Source organism: Bos indicus x Bos taurus, chromosome 10, assembly GCF_003369695.1.
Source record: "Bos indicus x Bos taurus breed Angus x Brahman F1 hybrid chromosome 10, Bos_hybrid_MaternalHap_v2.0, whole genome shotgun sequence".
Classification (NCBI taxonomy): Eukaryota; Metazoa; Chordata; class Mammalia; order Artiodactyla; family Bovidae; genus Bos; species Bos indicus x Bos taurus.
Genome location: NC_040085.1, coordinates 17,425,026 through 17,446,564, shown reverse-complemented (window position 1 = coordinate 17,446,564; position 21,539 = coordinate 17,425,026). Strand labels below are relative to the sequence as shown.

Here is a 21,539-nt window from a genome sequence, read left to right as displayed (position 1 = left end):
AACACATGCCGATCTTAATTGTACTTATCAAAAGAAAACATTTTACAACTTCGTTTGGTTTAAGCAGGAGCCTGGGAAAGGACTTGTATCTTTGTCTTTAATTCAATCAAGCCAGAAAGAGGAGGTGGACAAAGATTTTAAAGAACTCCTGGGAAAAGAGAAGGTTTACAGTGTTTTGCGTATCTCAGCCTCCCACTCTGGAGACTCAGCTACCTACTTTTGGGCTTTGCATCACAGCGCTCTCCAAGCACCTGCAGCCTGTCCCACAACTGCCAGCTGCGCCTCTTGACAGGGGTCTAGCCTTAGGGTAGGAATGAAGGTATTTCCTTTATTCACAGAGAGAGTTTTCTTAAAATCTCTGTCTCCAAATAGAAATCAAGGATAATCTATCCCTCCCTTATGTGATGAATCTGAATTTATATTGAATTAAATTTCCTTTTGTTACTATTGAAAGTTCATTCCTCAGTGCAAATTGTACTCCTCCTGGGCCTGTTTGCCGAGATTTCTTTTCACAGTCTACCCTTCAGGTGAGAGGGCAGGCCCCTTTGTGCTCAGGCTCCAGTTCAGAAAGCAAGTTTTCACCATGCCGTACCCTCACCAGTAGCGTCATACTCATTGGTTCATAGTCTTCATGATATTTTTTTATATCTGTGTACCATTTATACAATTATTTACTAATTTAATATTAAATTTACTTAATGACTGTGCAAAAAGTTATCCTTGTTTTAATGGATGTTAATATGAAACCATATATTTCATGTGCAGGTTATATTTTTTCTATTACAAATTAAAATAAAACCTTATATGTAACATATTACAAATTAAAATAATACCTTATCTGCAACAATTACAATTTTCTTTTATGTACTGCCTACCATGACCTCTTGCATCAATCATACTTTAGGAAATACTGATTCAGTCCATGCCGTTCATTTCATAGGTGAAAGAATTAGGATTTACAGGATTTGAATGGCCACTTAAAGCATGACTTATAGCAAAAGGGAAGCTGGTAACAGAACTCAGACACTCTGACTTTTTGTCAATTGCTTCTTCCACTAAAGATAAAAACTGGATCCAGAGTTTGAAGGAAGGAGTCTAGTATTTTAAATTTAAATTAAGCTGAAATTTTATTACTTAATTATATATATTAATTTTAAATAAATTAAAAGATATAAACACATTTAAAAAGAGAACACTACCATAATTTCATGGCATAAAGGTTATGACTATCACCAGTTTTCAGAATTTTTGGTGCATGTATTATACAGCTATATTTTTCTGTGAGAGGGACTATAATATACCTGGAGTTTATAAACATATTTGTTTTTCTCAACATTGTAGATATTTCCATGTCAGAAAACATATCTTAAAGGCATAATTTAAAATGATTGGCTAATTTCCATTATTTAGATGTATTTAAAAAACTAATCACTCTTTGGTATTTTTCCAATTATACAGTATTATAGACAATATTTTTATGAACAAATATCATTTAAGTTGTAGTTTCAATGGAAGTGAAATTGCTTGGATAAGGGAAAAAAACATGACACTAAATGTTTGGTTTCCATGAAGAGATTTTTCACCAAGCTATGGCTTCAACAGCAACCCATGAAGCTGCTGACTTTCCAATTCTATACCAAGTCAGGATATTACTACTTTAAATTAGTTTTCATTTTACTAAGTGAAAAATTTCAGTTTTAATTTTCTTTTATTTTAATCAGTAAGGTTTTTGTCATTACACATTTTGGAATAAAAAATAAGATTAGAAAACATCAGAGTACCTCATAGAGAATAAGAACTAATATATTTTCATAAAAGTGAAAAGGCTGGCTTAAAACCCAACATTCAAAAAATTAAGATTGTGGCATCTGGTCTTCATGGCAGATGGTAATAGATGGGGAAATGCCGGGAGCCTGTGAGGCATTCCGCTCATGACAAAGGTCATGAGGAAGGAGGCTCGGCATACGCAAAGGCGGGATCGAGCCTCAGGAGTCTGCCCGGATATTCTCGAGCATTTTCCCCCCCAAAAACCAGAGTCTGCCTACTTTATTGCTTTGTGCTCTCACCTCTGACTTTACTGGGGGCTGTCCCCTACCACCATCTCTCTCTCTCTGTCAAAGAGTTAACTTACAGCTCCAATTAATAGAGTTCCTGGGCAATTAGGAGTGTTTAAATCCAAACCCCTCAGATGGCTCTCTAACTCTCCTGACAAGTTTACCCGGACTCCTGCAGCTATGCATACGATTGTTTACAGTCTCCTAGCCTCCAGAGGCATGGGAAGCTTAAGATATTCAAATAGCTTAGAGCCTCTCAGAGAGTTAAAAACTGTCAGAATAAACTAGTAAAGGATTTCATTGATGAGTCAATGCTTGTTGCCAAGTTTTCACATCCCCTGAATTGTATCCTTGAATGTGTATTAATTAATAGTTGGTATATAGTAAAAAATAAGTAATGGCCTTGGTGTTAGTAACTTTAGACCCTTAAGGTAATAAATTCTTTTCTTTGTTGTAAGCCCATTACACATCCGCCCTATAGGAATGCAATTTTATCTTTGGAAGATGGTGCCAAACCTTAAAATAATTACTCTTAGAGAAAATAAGTCTTTGTTGATAAGTTCTTGTCAAGAGTCATAAAATGTTAGTAGGCCTTCTGGCCAGAAGATGATGTAAATCACCTAAACCATTTGTATACGATAAATTTGCAGGAAAGAAACCTTGGTGTTTGATAAGAATCAAAGACTGCTGACTTTGCATCCCCTATTATCCTCTATGTGTAACTTAGGGTATAAAAGCCCTTGTTAAAAATAAAGCTACGGGCCTTGTTCACCAATGCTTGGTCTCCCCATGTCATTCTTCCCTTTAACTTCCAGCTGAGTCTCCATCTGGAGCGTGGAACCCACCACACTTACTAATTATGCCTGGGCTTCTAAGACCCACTCGAGAAGGTGTCTAGGGTGAGGCACCTTCCGCTATTCGAGAGGGCGCCTGCGGCCTACATAAGTGGTGCAAACTTCTTGTCTTGAAGTTTTATTGGTCTCCCGCGTAAACCAAGCTACTCAGCCTCTTTTCTCCACTGAATTTTCCTACTGAGCTATCCTCATTCTATTGTTCTCTATATCTCTAATTAGCATATAAATAGTCGCCTAGGCCGTCTCTCCTTCGAATACCCTGGATCAGCTGGGGCTGGTCCCCAGCAGGGAAACAGTGATAGATTTTATCTTCTTGGGCTCCAAAAGCACTGCAGATGGTGACTGCAGCCATGAAATTAAAAGATGCTTCAAAGCTATCACAAACCTAGACAGCATATTTAAAAGCAGAGACATTACTTTACTGAGAAAGTTCCATCTAGTCAAAACCTTGGTTTTTCCAGTAGTCATGTATGGATGTGAGAGTTGAACTATAAAGAAAGCTAAGTGCTGAAGAATTGATGTTTTTGAACTATGGTGTTGGATAAGACTCTTGAGAGTCCCTTGGACAGCAAGGAGATCAAACCAGTCCATCCTGAAGGAAATCAGTCCTGAATATTCATTGGAAGGTTGATGTTGAAATTGAAGCTCCAATATTTGGCCACCTGATGTGAAAAACTGATTAACTGGAAAATATCCTGATGCTGAAAAAACTGAAGGCAGAAGGAGAAGGGGACGATGACAGAGGATGAGACAATTGGATGGCATCACTGACTATATAGACATGAGTTTGAGCAAGTTTTGGAAGTTGGTGATGGACAGGGAAGACTGGCATGCTGCAGTCCATGGGGTTGCAAAGAATTGGACACGACTGAGTAACTGAATTGAAATGATCTTTTCATAAAATAAAATGTAGTAAACAAAATTTGGAAAGCACTGTTCTGATCCAGGTTACCTTCTAACTTGTCTCTTTTCTATTACCCAGAATTTTGATATTCAAAATATAGACCAGCAATGTTAAAACTTGTGCAGAATCCCAGGATCGACTCCAAATCTACTGAATTTGAATCTTCATTTTAACAAATCCCCAGGTGATTCTACCACTTTCAAATTTGAGAAGCACTAATCTAACTGGTAGCAACAGTGATTTTTTAATTATAAATCAAAGTTGTTGCTACCTGCCCAAATGCTTCAATGGATTTCTATTGCCTCTAGAATAAAATACAAACTCTTGACTATGGTATACAAGATTCTGCACAATGTGAATCTCACCTGACCCTTCAATCTTACTTCATAACTCTCTTCCCTGACTCTCTGTGCAGTCACAATGCTGATCTTTCAGTTTTCTAAACTTGTTACGTCTTGTCCCACGTTGGGTCGTGTTCTTTCATTTGTCTGCAATTCCTGCCCCCTGCCCCCCCGCCCCCGATCTTGGTGAGCCTGACCTGTTTTCATCCTTCAGGTCTCAGGAGGAGAAGGGGATATCAAATATCACTTGTTTATGTTTGGTCACTAATTGGTGTCCAACTCTTTTGTGACCCCAGGGACTGTAGTTCACCAGGCTTCTCTGTCCATGGGATTTTCCAGGCAAGAATACTAGAGTGGGTTTCTATTTTCTTCTCCAAATATCAGTATTGTAGATAAAACCTTCTGACTTTTGCTGAACTTCCTGACTAGTGTAGCCATCCACAAACCCTTTCTTAACTCTGTATCAAACACCCTGGTCATATCCCAATGGTAATAACCATAATGAGCAGGCATATTTTTGATTGACATGTCAATATATTCATTGCTAGTAACTCCAGTTAGATTATAAATCCTGTGAGGTCAGTATTGTTGTGTGTTCTGCTCATGGGCTTTACTCTTAGTGTCTAGAACAGTGACTGGCCTATAGTAGTCAGTTGATAAATATCTACTAAGTAAATGTTGTGTGGGCCTTCTCCCTCTTTGCTTTCCTTTTCCCTTTTTGTCATTTCCACCCTTGAAACTCTTAACTACATATATGTTCTCATTGCTTCTTAGGTGGTATAATTCAGTTATCTCTGGCTCTTACTTGAAGACTCAGGTTCCAGCCTTCCTTTGCTCAGTAGGCTCTGGTAAATAATTAGATCCATGCAGGGTCTCAGTCTGTCATCAGTCAACTGACTTAACTTTGTATAGTGTAATCTTAATGAACTGGGTCAACTTGAAAGCTAGAAACCCTGCAGTGAAATATGTAAAAGAGAGAAAAAAAAAAAAAAAAGACATGTCCCAAAGACTTTGGAAAATATAAAAGGAATTTCAAGTCAAATAATTATAAGCACATGTCAAAATTTGATTTCAAATTACTGTAAGAGAAAGTCTCAGGAAACATATTCAAATAATTAGCCTTGGTAGAAACATTTTATAGGAAATAAGTTTTTTTTTTTTTTTTTTAAGCTTTGATTAGAGATCATAATTATGGTCAGAGGGCTGGTTCATTTTTATTCTACTTTTGATTGTGTACTGGTATTAGGTTCCTCACATGATTAATAGTCATTTGAGGGTGTAACACTAATTTCCCAGGAGTCTTTATTTCATTACAGTATGTAACAGAATTCCTAAAGCATTTCATTAGAAATAATAGTTAAGGCCCATGTGAGGCTATAAAGAATATCCTTCAGAAAAGATCCATTTTAGACCAGTTTGGGGAAACATTTTTCTCAAAAGTAATTCAAGTATTTATTATAGTATCTCTAAAGGTGGCAGAGAGGGTTTTGTCAGGTCTTGATCTTACTTCGAAGAAGGCAATGGCAACCCACTCCAGCACTCTTGCCTGAAAATCCCATGAACGGAGGAGCCTGGTAGGCTACAGTCCATGGGGTCTCGAAGAATTGGCCACACGACTGAGCGACTTCACTTTCACTTTTCACTTTAATGCATTGGAGAAGGAAATGGCAACCCACTCCAGTGTTCTTGCCTGGAGAATTCCAGGGACGGGGGAGCCTGGTGGGCTGCCATCTATGGGGTCACACAGAGTCGGACACAACTGAAGCGACTTAGCAGCAGCAGATCTTACTCTCTTACAGGCTAATAGCTTGTTGTTTCTTTGGTGCTATCAGTAAAGTCACAAATCCTGTGTCAGAGATGAAGGATGTTATTACTTAGGACACAGCAAGCAGCATGAACACTAGCATATTTGCTTCAGTTGCCTTTGTCCATAAGTCTCTCATGGTGATTTAAGGGGTGTAAATGGATGCTGTGCATGTGATGGGACTGTGTCACAGCTGATGAATAGTGAGCTTGGGGAATTCATTGCTATTTTCACCAAGCAGTAAGCAAGCTCACTCTTTGTCTCAGAGAAGACATTACCCCATCCATCAAGGTTACATGCTGCAAGCACAACTCTGAGAAATGGTTCAGGTTGAGTGGTAATGACCTTACGTTGTTGGTAAACCCAGAACATCATGTAGAAGTATAAGAGACTCACAGCGAACTGCCTTTCAACAACATTCACTTCATGGTTCCAAATTGTATTCGTTTCTAGAAATTTTTCTTGAGAGTTTGCCACTCCATCCACTGTTCTTATTTCTCTGAATGACAAAGACTGAGATTAAATCTATTTGATTTTTCTCTAACAACAGTTAATTAAATCCACTATTAGCAGGTCTTCCCTTGTGGCTCAGTGGTAAAGAATCTGCCTGCAATCCAGAAGACGCAGGAAACAATGATTCGATCCCTGGGTTGGGAAGATACCCTGGAGCAGAAAATGGCAACCCATTCCAGTATTCTCAACTGGAAAATCTCATGGACAGAGGAGCCTGGCAGGCTACAGTCCAAAAGAGCTGAACACAGCTTAGTGAATAAATAGCAACTGTGAGCAGAAATTTGTACAGCAGAATGAGACCAGTCTGCATGATTAAGCTCAATCGTGTCTCCTAGGATCCCAGATTCAGTCAACTGTGAGTAAGTTCCAGGATATAAACAGCTTGGACGTAGTATAATATTCATTATGACCCATGCAAGGGAACTGGAAACACTGGTCTTTGGTTTAATTTCCAAAAAGGGACCAAAGATCAACCATCCTTCCCAATGGAGAGATGTTCTTTCTTCCCAAACACAAACATATAACTCCAAGGGAGACAGATTGGTCCAGTTTTAAATTTATTATTAAACTTGATTACAATCATCATTATATCACTTAGTAAGTTATATGAGCAGTGTCATTCATGAGGCATAATTCAAGATGGGCAGACACAAAAGCATATGCATTTGAATCTGCCATACTGAAACAAACTTGTGCTGATTTATAGGTTTGTACACATAAGGGGTTGGGAATCCATGTTGAACAGCTTCCATTGATGACATCAGGCACAGAAGAACACTCCAGGAAAAGCCATATTCATACCAATTTTTCTGTTTTCACAGACCATATGGTTGTTCTGCTTAGGCTGCAGTACTGGGTCTAGGATACAAAGACAGCATGAACAATCTTCCCTTAGAACAAACACAAACTTTCCAGGGTCTAAGGTGTTCCCTTCTCTAGTACCACGGTTGTTGCTCCTTTTCCACTACCACAAAATTGGTGTGATCATTCTAGTAGCTATAACTTTGCCATTTTTCCTAGTCATTTCCTAATCACACTCAAAACTTTTGTATAGAATGATAAGGAGCAAGAGGAATAGGGCATTTTCACACCATTTACAGAGATCACTTATATTCACCACCTTGGGCCTACTGGGCCATTTAAGGGAATTCTTAGAGCAGTGTATTCAAGTAAACCATAGTTATCTCCACAAGCTAGGGCAGTATTTATTCAACAGGAGAATCTAGGTGGCTGAACAAGAATTAAATAATTTTAACACCATTTTGACTTGCCTACTGCCAAGAAGGTGGACTAGCCAAGCTGGTCAGAGGTTCACTCTTCAGGGAAAGAAGGAAGCATCATGCTCTCTTTCCACTTCTGACAAGCTGTAGTAGGTGTGCTTTTTTTTTTCCTACTCAACCTGTTAAGGAAAGTTAGAAACCCTGGACCACATGTAAAAGAAAAACATAAGAATTTGGAGAGAAGAAGCCAGACTAGCTTAGGAACCTGGGGCTTGAGGAATGATAGAGCAGTGAGTTCCCTGAGCTTCCTTTTGCCTCATGTAACTCAAGTGAGTCCTGGAGAAGCCAGGAACCTGGAAATGCCAACAGATGTAGACAAAAAAGGCCATGAAAAGTCTTCTCTCTGCAGCCAAAGGTCCAGGAAGAGGACAGCTTAGAAAGCCAGGAAACTTTAGCACATTTACCTGTACACAGAGGCACACACCACAGACAGCTGTGCAGCAGCCGAGCAAACACATAAGTAGAAGGAAACGGACGCATGGCAGGAAAGCCCTGTGGTGTTTTCACTCACCCTTGTTCCATCTTTCCATCACTGGATCCATGACAATTTTTAGATAGCTGCCTGCATCCCCAGTGTGGGTTCTGGTGGTGGAGGGGGAAGAGCTCTTTGTCATGAAAGAGCAGAGCTTCACTGCTTTAACCTGTCTCGTAGCTCCCTCAAGGACTAATGCAAAGGACTTGTCTATGTCACCTAACTCAGCACTCTCTCAGGGCAGAGAAATTGTTACACAGAGAACATTTTCTAAGAAAAATTCAACAGTAGATTTGAATAGACAGGAGAAAGAACTTGAAGATAGGCTAATTGAAATCGTCCAGTCAGAGAACAGAAAGAAAAATGAATGAAGAAAAATGAACTGAGACTAAAGGACCTGGGGGACATTGTCAAATTTTCTGACATAAGTATAATAGGATTCCCAGAAGAGGAGGAGAGTGAGAAATAGCTGTGTGAGTTTTGTCGAAAGCAATGTTCTCTTAAAGAAAAGGATCTCACCATTAGCATCTTCTCCCTCATCCTACTTCCTACACAGTCATCAGTGGGAATAGGGAGGACCTGACCAGTCCATCTTTGATAGATACTGTTTACCTAGTTCTTGAGCAGAAAGGGACCTGCTGCATTGCTGTCTCTAGCCACTAGCTTCTACAAGGGCATGAGGCAGGAGGCGAAATGAGAAGGAACAGTACTTGTCTGTGCTTCTTTTTCTGTTAGACTCAGTTAAGCTTCTTGCATAGTAGCCCTCTGATAAACCTGGTTTGCTGGTTAGGGTACAATAGAAAGGCAGAGAGTGATTGTTGCTGTTCTTATCTAGTTGCTAAGTCATGTCTGACTCTTTTGCAACCCCATGGACTATAGCCTTGCCAGGCTACTCTGTCCATGGGATTTTCCAGGCAAGAATACTGGAGTGGCTTGCCATTTCCTTCTCCTGGGGAATCTTCTCAACCCAGGGATTGAACCCATGTCCCTTGTATTGCCAGGCAGATACTTTACCACTGAGCCATCAGGGAAGCTTCTTAGAGAGACTGATACCAGACCCATAACTTCGGAGATTAATCCTGAGATGCCAGGGCTGTGTACAAGAAGAGGGATTAGACCCATGAACACGTCCTTTGGGTTTTATTTACACTCTAGGTACTGAAGGCTGGTCCATCTACTACTACCATCAGCCCAAGTAAGCGATGATTCCACAGATATGCCACTGGTACAAAATGAAATTAAGAATTAAGTCCTTGACTTTGTTAAAAATCTGCCCAATTTGTGAGCTGGAAACATGTTTTTTCAGTTAGATTTTAGGTCATTGTGTCTTGAAAGGATTCTTTTGAGTTAGATTAGATTTCTTTAAAAATAGAAGTGGGGAATTAAGATAGAAGTGTTGGCCTGATATGAAGAAAAGTTACACAGATCCCCTGAATCATGAGAGCCTCACCCAGATTTCTATCACTAGAATATTTTAGGACTAGTTTTTCAGTGTGAGAGAGTGGCCATTAGATAAAACTGCTTCTAATCAGACAAGTGTTGCCATTTGATGTAAAACACACATGTAGACATCACTCTATCCCCACACACATTGACTTGGACCATATGCTTCTCAAATTTTTAATTTTTTTTTATTTCCAATTATTTTTATTTGAATTTCTTTGCTTAGCAAGAATTAATATTTCTTCTTGTCTAGCTCAAGTAATCCACCTACTATTTCTTGTTTTTAAAAACATTACCATATGGACAACTGCAAGAATACAATTACAATTGTAAAATACATTACAATATGGACAATTGCAACATTAGAGTGAATGGAGTTATTAATCTCCACATGATATTATCCACCTTCAACTATTAACAACTCTTGACCATTGTTTCCTCTCTACTCTCACCTACAATTTCCCTCTATAACAGATTATTTTGAATCAAATCTCAGATATTATAATATTCACCATAATTATTTCACTATGTATCTTAGCAAATTTTATTTTCATCAGTTCCTGCTGGAGTCCAACTCCAGCAACCAGGGATTCAACCTGAAGAGATGGATGGTGTCGGCCAATGAGACAGCCTCTCAGTTTTCTATGAACTGCCTGTTTATTCGAAATTTAAGATTCTCTTTTATACTTTTACAAAAATATTAGGCCAGTGGTTTGACATTTTCAGTTCCCCCTCTCCCAGATTTATTATCTCCATAAATCATTGTTGCTCTTCAAACAGAGTTCCTGCTTCAGTGATTCTCTCAGAATCAGCCTTATCATCTATTACCTACCTCTTCTAATGTGTCCTATAGTTAATTTGTGATTACATTGCAACTCATGCTACATTCCTCAGTTTACTATTTATCTTCCTAAGTCCTGTTTGCCCCTAACATCCTGAGCTCACTATCTCTTAAAAAGGCTTCTAGCTATAGTGTCTCTAAAAATTCCTGATTTCTATAAGCTATAGTAAAATATGCTAACTTTACAACATTCCTTACATCTTTAACTTCTCACTATTTTAATTATTTCTAAACCCTAAATTCAGTAAACTCCTTTGCCATAAACATTCTCCTCACAAATAGGCTTCAGATGTCAATCCCTCCCTTGGCCTCAAGCTACAGCCTATGTGCTCATCCTGGAACACTCTTTTGTAAAAGTCCTTGAACAAATGTCAATGATTAACTTAATAAATTATAATATATATTATTATGCTGCAGAAGGCTTTGTGCCTTCTCATGCTCCTCTCAAGACCAATAAGCACCTTAATATTCCTTTTCAGTCAACTCAGCCGAGGAGAGGAAAAGACAAGTCAAAATTACAAGGCCTAACTCCTTCATCCCAGGATCCATGCCTGCGGAATGAGGAGAGGGGGCTGGGGACTGTGCCTCCATTTTGTCAGTAATACCTAACGTGGCTCCCAACAAGTTCTCAATGTAAGGTCTATGTTTCAAATATTTCTTTGATCAAGGTCTTGAGTCCACAAGATGGCAGTGTCTTCTCAGGGACCCTGCTCATGTATTCCTTCCTGTGTGTGTGTGTGTGAGAGAGAGAGAGAGAGAGAGAGGGGGAGAGAGGGAGGGAGAAAGTGGGAGGAGAGAGGAGGAGCTCGGTGATGTGTTGCATGGGTAATGAAAAAAGTCTCTTTTGTCTTTGATAGAACAGGCTTTTTTTATGATTTCTAAAGCAGAAGAATTGAAATGTCTGAGCTCGGCTCTTTTTTTTTTTTTTTTTTTTTTTTTAGGGCTTAAAATTTGAATCCTCAGTGAACAAGAGGAGGAAAGAATGATGAAATCCTCAAGAGTTTTACCAGTGATCCTGTGGCTTCAGTTGATCTGTAAGTTTGGGGCATTTCTACGGGACCATAAAATACACTATTTGGAGTCACTGTCCCTTCTAGGCTCATGGAGAAACATGAACACTATTTCCCTTAAATAAGGGATGGTAGAGGTGGGAGGCCTGTGAAAAGATAACTTGAATTCTGGAGATGAAGCATCACCACCTAACCCACCTTCTCTGACTGAACGTTTATGTCTCTTTGCACAGCGGTGAGCAGCCAGCAGAACACAGTGGAGCAGAGTCCTGCGTCTCTGCCCGTCCCAGAGGGAGAGGCCGCCTCTCTCGGCTGCACTTATTCTGACAGTGCTTCTCAGTACTTCATATGGTACAGACAGTACCCTGAGAAAGGCCCTGAGTTTCTGCTGCAAGTGTATGCCAACAAAGACAAAGAGGAAGGAAAATTTACAGCGCAGTCCAATAAAACCAGCAAGCATGTCTCCCTGCGTATCAGAGACTCCGAGCCCAGCGACTCAGCCACCTACCTCTGTGCAGTGAGCACACAGTGCTCCCCAGGCACCTGCAGCCTGTGCCCAAACCTGATGGGGCCCCGGCAGTGCCTCTTGGAGAGCTTAGGCTGCAGGGCACAGACATTCTGTTACCTCTCTAGATGTAGATGAGGATTAAGAGTAACAGTGTAGAAGGTTTGATTGATTAGGGAAGTATTTTCATAATTCTGAAAACAGTTGATTCTGAAGGGAAATTAAAGACACAGTTTGGTCTGAATGACTGAAATATTTTTCAATCTTCTTATTGTACTCTAGTTTTGTACCATAACTTTACTCACTGGAATTGGTATTATGATGCTTTTATATATGACAATATTTTAAAATGATAACTGAGATACTCCCTCAAGTTCCTGGTACATTTTGCTCTTTCCCATGTAGTTATTCAAGGTGTTTGATATTCATTGCTTTACAAAATAATGGAAAAACATAAATGCAGAAGTCTTTTTTTAAGTTTTTTTTTTTTTTTTTGATGTGGACCATTTTTAAAGCCTTTATTGAATTTGTTACAATATTGTTTCTATTTTATGTTTTTTGCTTTTTGGCTGTGAAGCATGTGGGATCTTAGTCCCCAAACCAGGGATTGAAAGGCACACAAGTGGAAAGAGAATTGGAAAGTCCCCCTGTATTGGAAGGCCAAGTGTTAACCACTGGACCTCCAGGGAAGTCCCAGAAAGGAGTCTTAAGCAACTATTTTGAAAAAGTTGTAAGTCATGAATTATTTTAGTTATAGATCTGCCACCTCATCTTCACCCATCTTCATCTTCAACTGCAACCCCATTGGCGGATTAGATAAGGATACATTTGATGGGTGGATAGAAGGACTAACATCAGAAGGTGAGAATTGGTTGAAACAAAAAGCCTAGACAGTTGCAGGAATTCAGATCAGAGGTTTATGTTACCATTTTTGAGTAAAGGCTGAGTACAACTCAAAGTTCCAGGTGTGAGCCTTGTGGGAGAGTGCATTGATTCCTATGTACTTGAGTGTGGCTGGGGATGGTAGAGAGAATTAGCTACAGCCATAGATTATCCCACACCTACAGCAGGGTGTAGGGGTACAGATTTCCTGAGAAGGATCTCTGAGTAACCAATGTTATGGTGATTAAAGACCTACATGGATCAGTTATCAAAGACGATATGGTATGAGGATGTTTTAGAAAATGTTGGTGAGAGAGCTGGGAATACCAACAAGGATATGAATATCCACCCTCTCCTGACTCACTGGCACTGTGGAATTGTCCTATAACTTATGCCAAAGTTCAGGGAAGATGTTTGTGATCTGATGGAAATCAACTGATGCTTTTGAACTGTGGTGTTGAAGACTCTTGAGAGTCCCTTGGACTGCAAGGAGATTAAACCAGTCAATCCTAAAGGAAATTAACCCTGAGTATTCATTGGAAGGACTAATGCTAAAGCGTCAACACTTTGGTCACCTGATGCAAAGAGTTGACTCATTGGAAGACGCTGATGCTGGGAAAGATTGAAGGCAGGGGAGAAAGGAATGACAGAAGAGGAGACGGTTGGATGGCATCACAACTCAATAGACATGAGTTTTTGCAAGATCCAGGAGATGGTGAAGGACAAGGAAGCCTGGCATGCTACAGTCCATGGGGTTGCAGAGTCAGATATGACTGAGTGACTGAACAACAACAAATAGATCCAGGGAAAAAAGTTAGAAGTCACAGTCATTGTAAAGCTGAAGTAGTGGTCTGTTAGACATGACATTGTTTATTTAGTCCAAAGAGCGGGAAAAGCTGGAAATGACTAATTGAGATTTTTACTCAGTTTTGTTCACATAGTCACTGACTAAAAGGATGTAAAAGTATAAAAGACTACAGCCCATGGGGTCGCACAGAATCAGACACAACTGAAGCAACCTAGCATGCAAAGAAGGATGTAATCTAATCGGAATTTGCTTCAAGTTCTCAGTCTGGAAACTTATGACTCAGAAATATTTCCAAATCGTGGGAAAAGCACTTGAAAGGCAATGAGAAAGAGTATGAAATGTATTGAGCTCAAGATACTGGAATTCTCTTTCCACTTGTGTGTCTTCTGGTGCCACTGGAAAGAACCTGGTTTGTGGTGCTGGTCTGATTATCTTTTGTTGCTAAATTATCTTTTGAGTGACTTGATTTCAGGCTATACTCATGTATATTTCAGGATAGGTTTAGGATTAAGTGAGGTGGCATATTGCCTTACGTTGACTTCCTTAACAAAGCCAAAGTTGGGATTTCTGACACCCATCTTATTTTGAGAAAAGCAAGTTAAGTGGGGAGGGGAAGTGGGTAAAAATGAATGTGGCTGAGCTGAACTCTTGATCCAGCCTGATTTCATGGGGGTCTCTAGAGCATGAAATGCCCCCACAGAATTGATCCCTCCCACCTTGAGTCAAGGGGCCATGCAGCTGATCTTAGAATAAGGCATTCATTGGAGCATGGGTATACTTACTGGAGAATGGTGTAGATCAGTTTTCTGGGAAAGAGGGCAGCTATGAGCCAAGCATAGCCAACATTTGCAGCAGCTGGGTATTGGGTCCACTGGCCTGGAAAAGGGGGTCTAGGCTGACCACCAGCAGTGTCTACTACTAGCATGGAACTCTCTTGTCATGTGAGTTCATTCAATAAATGATAGACTTGAAAATTATTGTATTTACAAAGTTAATTTCTTTCTCTATTTCTTGAAAGTGAAAGTGAGTCACTCAGTCATGTCCAACTCTTTGTGACCTCATGGACTCTACAGTCCATGAAATTCTCCAGGCCAGAATCTTCTTGTTAATTGGGAAAAGCGAAAATCAAAGTGTTAGCTGCTCAGTTGTGTCTGACTCTTTGCGACCCCATGAACTGTATAGCCTACCAGGCTCCTCTGTCCATGGAATTCTCCAGGTCAGAGTACTGGAGTGGGTAACCATTCCCATTCTCCAGGGGATCTTCCCAAGGTCTTCTAAATTGCAGGGATTGAACCCAAGTCTCCCAAATTGCAGGTGGATTCTTTACCATCTGAGCCACCAGGAAGCCCTTTCTATTTCTTAACAATCTGGAAAAATTAAAATAATGTATGGTAAAAAACTTAAGAGGGAAAAATTTAAAAAATACAAAGAATTAATATTCAAAGCTAAGACTCCAGATTTTTTGAGAGTAGTGACCAAGGAACCATTATATTATTCTCTTAGATCCTTTGGTCATTCTCCAAATATGCATTTCCATATGAGACCATAAAGCATGACATTCTGCCACAACTTTGTTTCCAGATATAATGACTCTCATATTCACAGTTGATGACTTGGTGCTCCAAGGTATGGAAAGAGATACCATCTCTACTTATTAATGACTAGTGTTACTTTGTTCTTGGTTTATATTTAAGAATGAAGAACTGGGTAGTGGGATGGACTTCTTATGTCATTGTGTCCCTGTTCTCCACAGTTTCTTCCTGAATGGGATTCTTGGCCAGTAGTCTGGCCATGTGGACTTACCATGTTACTTGGCAGGCTTCTTTTTAGGATGAATGAGCAGGGAACTGCTTATTAACTTGTTTCTTCCTCTCCTTTCCACCTAATATCAGTTTGAAGTTGGCTTAGCTCTGTTACTTCCCTTGTACCTCAGACGGTAAAGCGTCTGTCAACAATGCGGGAGACTTGGGTTCTATCCCTGGGTTGGGAAGATCCCCTGGAGAAGGGAATGGCAATCCACTACAGTATTATTGCCTGGAAAATCCCATGGACAGAGGAGCCTGGTAGGCTACAGTCCATGGAGTCTCAAAGAGTTGGACACGACTGAGCGACTGCACTTCACTTAGCCCTGTTAAGTACTCACAGAAAAAAACAGCACTCCAGGTGTTTTGTTTCAACTTTAGTGAACATCAGGTGCCCACATACAGGACAGCCTGCTATGCTTCTCACATGTAAGTCCAGCAGCAGGGAGACTAGTATAACTATTCCACAGAGTGACCTTCAGTTCGTCCCCATGTGCTGTCCCTCCTGTCCTCCATCACACTTATCCTCTCTCAGTCCAGAATCTCTACAGGTTCCTAAGGAGTAAGTTTCCTTCACTTGCATGTCCAATAAAATCTTATAGTTCATTCTGGGCTGTGCTTTCTTCCTCTCTGTCTCACCCATCAGAATGCTCACATCTACTTTTTGTCTTATGGGAACTGTTGATATATTTCATCTTTTTATTTTTTTCATATTATGGATTTAGTATCATCCTGTTTATACTTGTAAATTGTATCCCAGTGGGACGTTTGGTGAGAAAGGAGGAGAGTACATATGTTTGATCAGATATTTTGAATCATATAAAATTTCTTTTAATATAAATTTATTTATTTTAATTGGAGGTTAATTACAATATTGTATTGGTTTTGTCATACATTGACATGAATCTGTCATGGGTGTACACGTGTTCCCCATCCTGAACCCCCCTCCCATGTCCCTCCCCATCTCATCCCTCTGGGTCATCCCAGTGCACCAGCCCCGAGCACTCTGTATCATACATCGAACCTGGACTGGTGATTCATTTCACGTATGATAATATACATGTTTCAATGCCATTCTTCCAAATCATCCCACCCTTGCCCTCTCCCATAGAGTCCAAAAGACTGTTCTATACATCTGTGTCTCTTTTGCTGTCTCGCATACAGGGTTATCATTATCATCTTTCTAAATTCCATATATATGTGTTAGTATACTGTATTGGTGTTTTTCTTTCTGGCTTACTTCACTATGTGTAATAGGCTTCAGTTTCATCCACCTCATTAGAACTGATTCAAATGTATTCTTTTTAATGGCTGAGTAGTATTCCATTGTGTATATGTACCACAGCTTTCTTATCCATTCGTCTGCTGATGGACATCTAGGTTGCTTCCATGTCCTGGCTATTATAAACAGTGCTGCAATGAACACTGGGGTAGACATGTCTCATTCAATTCTGGTTTCCTCAGTGTGTATGCCCAGCAGTTGGATTGCTGGGTCATATGGCAGTTCTCTTTCCAGTTTTTTAAGGAATCTCCACACTCTTCTCCATAGTGGCTGTACTAGTTTGCATTCCAACCAAGAGTGTAAGAGGGTTCCCCTTTCTCCACACCTTCTCCAACATTTACTGTTTGTAGACTTTTGGATCACAGCCATTCTGACTGGCGTGAAATGGTACCTCATTGTGGTTTTGATTTACATTTCTCTGATAATGAGTGATGTTGAGCATCTTTTCATGTGTTGTCTTCTTTGGAGAAATGTCTGTTTAGTTCTTTGGCCCATTTTTTGATTGGGCCGTTTATTTTTCTGGAATTGAGCTGCAGGAGTTGCTTGTATATTTTTGAGATTAGTTCTTTGTCAGTTGCTTCATTTGCTGTTATTCTCTCCCACTCTGAAGGCTGTCTTTCCACCTTGCTTATAGTTTCCTTTGTTGTGCAAAAGCTTTTAATTTTAATTAGGTCCCATTTTTTTATTTTCATATAAACTTTCAAACTGACCATATGATTTGGTCTTACATGTGAAAGAAAATCTATCAACAGGATCAAGAAGTAAATAGAAGCACAAGGGAGAACTGATTTCAAACTAGGACAAGTCAACGGAGTGCTCAGAAAGAAGGAAGTTGTTTTGACCTTGTCAAAAGGACTCCAGCTGACCAGACTTTCATTTCAGTGGAGATTTCTCTGCTTAATTTTTTCAGCATTAGGTTTCAGTGTTCTCTATGCTAAAATAAATTGGGTAGGGAAGTCTTTCATTAGAGTTACATCTTATTATTAGACCACAGAAGGAGTGCTCCTTGAATGCAGACCCTCTCTCCTACCTACATGGGATGCTAGTTGCTTTGCTGTGTTGAGTGTCTGTGTCAATTTACTGCTGTGTCCTCTGTACCTACAGAAGTTCTTCTCATTCCTGCTCTCCTGGCTTCACTCCTTCCCTCTTTATTGAGTTTATATAGTGTGTTCTTATTTTTCTCACAATTATTTCCAGAATTCATTTATATGTGTGCTATATTTTCTTTACTGTTAGAATGTAGCTCAGGTTTCTCTGCAGATACTCCTCTGTTGACATTCTCCTTAGTGTGAGGTCCCCTTAATTTGGCACCGTATACCTGTCTGTTCTGACCATTGACAACTGGAAGGGGACTTTCCCTTTCTGCACATAAACATGTGGTGCCCAAGTCATTTTTTTTTATGGCTTTAACAAGTATCAAAGTTGTTCACCTGAGACCGAGTCATATTTAGACTTTATAACTGACAAAGAGAAGGAAATGGCAACCCACTCCAGTGTTCTTGCCTGGAGAATCCCAGGGACGGGGGAGCCTGGTGGGCTGATGTTTATGGGGTCACACAGAGTCGGATACGACTGAAGTGACTTAGCAGCAGCAGACTGACAAAGAAACTTGTTGTTTTTTTTATTAATTTGCATTGATTAAATAATTAACGTTACATGTTCCATTCTGATGTTAAGTAAAAGTCCCTGATCTAATTTACTCTTTCCCCTTTAACACCAAACAAAGGAATAATCTCTCCCCATCCCATATCTGTTATGACATTCATATCCATCTTTCATTTTTTGAATGTGATGCTCACTGAACCACCTGAGTCCAGCAAGGAGCCCAGTCATAGACTTTTAACATTTCTGTCACTTCATTGCATTATTTTTATGTCTCCTACACAAGATTTGAATATTATTCAGATTGTCTCTGTATCTTAATAGGAAAATTTGCCTACTTATATTTGTGTTTACATGCATTTATTGTTCCAGCTAGTATTTTTAACTACTTGAAGCAGTGTCTTTGTTTGGACCAAAGTACAATAGACCAGGTGGATTATAAACAACATGGATTTATTTGTTTCTCACCATTCTGGAGGCTGGAAGTCTGAGGTCAGGGTGCCAGCATGGTGAGTTTCTGGTGAGATCCCTTCTCTGGTTTACAGACTGCTCACTTCTCTTTGTAGCTTCACATGGAGAGTAGAGAGAGAAACAGCCTATCTTGCATCTCTTATAAAGCCACAAATCCCACAACAAGGGCTCCACCCTAATTGCCTCTCAAAGACCCCACCTTCAAATGTAATGACATTGGGGGATTAGAGTTTCAACATATGAATTTCATAGCAAATAATGATGACATTTGAGATTATAGAACACTCCCTTCTTGAAATTCTTTATTTAGATTTAGAGACGGAGCACTTTCTTGGTTCTCTTCCTGTTATCAGTTGCTCCTTCTCAGTTTCCTTTGAGGGTTTTTCCTTCATCCCCCTGATCTCTAAACATTGGAATGCCTCAAGAATTTATTCTTAGAACTCTTTACTTTCTACCAACAATTTATTTCCAGCTAACTGTATCCAGTCTCTTGGCTTTAAAAACTATTTAAATATCAGCATTTATATCTGAAACCCACCTGGCTCCTCTGATTTCTGAACTTGTATATTAAATGATCTATCTGACATCCCCATTGGGGCATCTTCTTGGTATATCTCTAGGTGATCTCCTGATTTCCACCACTCCAGCTACTTCACCCTCTATACCTCCCAGCTGCTTTTTGTGAATTCATCCTCATTTAGGCAAAAGGCAGCTCTGTCTATGAAATTCTGTAATCACCTGGTCAGAAACCTTGAAGTTGCCCTTATCTCCTCAATTTTTCTCATATCGCCATTTGATCTGTTAGGAAAGTCAATTAGCTCTTTCTTCAAAGCAGGCCCAGAATTGATCACTTTTCACTTCCAACTCTGCTCTTACCTGATCCAAGCCACTCTCATGTCTTGCCTGGGGGTGGCAATAATAACCCTACCTGATCTCTTTCTTTCTTTCTTGCCCCTCTTCAGTCTGGTCTCCACCCAGTGGAGTGAGCTTTTGAGAACATAACTCAGATCATGTGGCTTCTGTGCTCACAACTCTCCAGTGGTTTTTCATCTCACTGAGATGAAAAGCAGATTCTTACTACAACCTGTAAGACTACTCCATCTGGTTCCCTGCCCCCTCTCTGACATGAGTCACTGTCTCCTCCTTACTCTCTCCACCTTCACCACATTTGATGTTGCCCTGACATGGCAATTGCTTTCCTGCCCTGGGGTCTCTGCAGCTCTTCTTCCTGTACCTTGAGTGCTTTTCCTCCAGGTAGCCACCTCGCTTATTCTTTCACTTCATTCTGGCCTCTGCTCAGGAGACAAGCTTGGAACATTTATTGTGGCACTTGAGGGTGGTAATAGTTGGAAAAAAGAAATACAAAGTGTTTCTCAGAAAATGAATTCAAAAGCTGTATTGCAAATCTATTCTACATTAATCCCCCTGCATACAAATGAGTTCCATTCTGAGAGTGTGTGCACAACTCCAATTTGTTTTTAAGTCCAACAAAGCTAGCTTTGTCCAACTAAGCAATCGATTATATAGTACTGTACTGCAATAGGTTTACAATACTTTTCAGACAAATAATACATAAAAGACAAATATGAAAATAAGAAAAAAAAATAAAATTACAGTACCTTGAAAATTATACCAGATATGTGAACTGACTTAAGTGACTGGACATGAGAATGCATGTTTGCATCTTTGAAAGTTTGAAACTTGAAGGTTCGTATAAAGGGGACTTAATTATTATGAAGCAGGGTGGTAGCATCAATAGGTCATCAGGATGTATAACTGAGTTCCATAACTCAAGTTGCAAACTGTATACTATTACACATAGAGAGGAGAGATAGGTTAATAATATATTCATATGTCCTTTAAAATTTTGAAATGCATAATAGAACAGAACACTTTACCTCATATCTCCCAAATTACTTCCACTGGTCTGTCCATCTCCTACTCTTATTTTCATCTAGAAAGTGTCTCTAGTCTTTAGTCTACTCCCAACCCAATATCTCTACGTAACCTCTGATAACATTTCTTTCTATCATTTCCAGGAAAAAGACAAAGTGATTTTGTTCTCATTAATTTTTTGTCTGACTGTTCTCTGTTATAAGAAATGTTTCCTTATTTCTGGATTCATTTTGTACTATCTCATGTGCCACTTTGTATATGAACACACACACATACACACACGTTCTTGTCTTTCCTATTACACTGCAACGTCTTGTAAGTAGACAGAGCTGAATTCAGTTTTTAAGTTTTAAAGACTTAGAAAAAGATCTCACTCATAGAAAAACTTTGAAAATTTGTTGTGGACTTATTTTGAGATAGATTGGAAAAATTTCATTCAACTTTGAAGATGAAATTTGACAAAATAGTTTAAGATAGTAGTTTCCATTAACTAACATTTTGAAGAAGGAATAAGTTTACTTAAAAAATCCCCACGCAAGCTGACAGGTCTTTTGTTCCTGATAATTTGTAGATGGTCCTCTAGGAGAGAATGGAGGGCTAGTGGCTGCTGATGAGTTAGTTGACCCAACAATTTTAGACCACTAGGGGCACTCTGCTGCTGCTAAGTCGCTTCAGTCGTGTCCCACTTTGTGCGACCCCATAGATGGCAGCCCATCAGGCTCCACCATCCCTGGGGTTCTCCAGGCAAGAACACTGGAGTGGGTTGCCATTTCCT

General features: G+C 39.6%; 1 gene segment (V, D, J or C); it reads left to right on the top strand.

The window, feature by feature from the left end:
* Window positions 1-11,453: 11,453 nt before the first annotated feature.
* On the top strand, window positions 11,454-12,348 carry LOC113899359. The segment is given in 2 exon segments: window positions 11,454-11,540; window positions 11,750-12,348. Coding segments are annotated over 2 exon segments (462 nt in total).
* The last annotated feature ends 9,191 nt before the right edge of the window (window positions 12,349-21,539 follow it).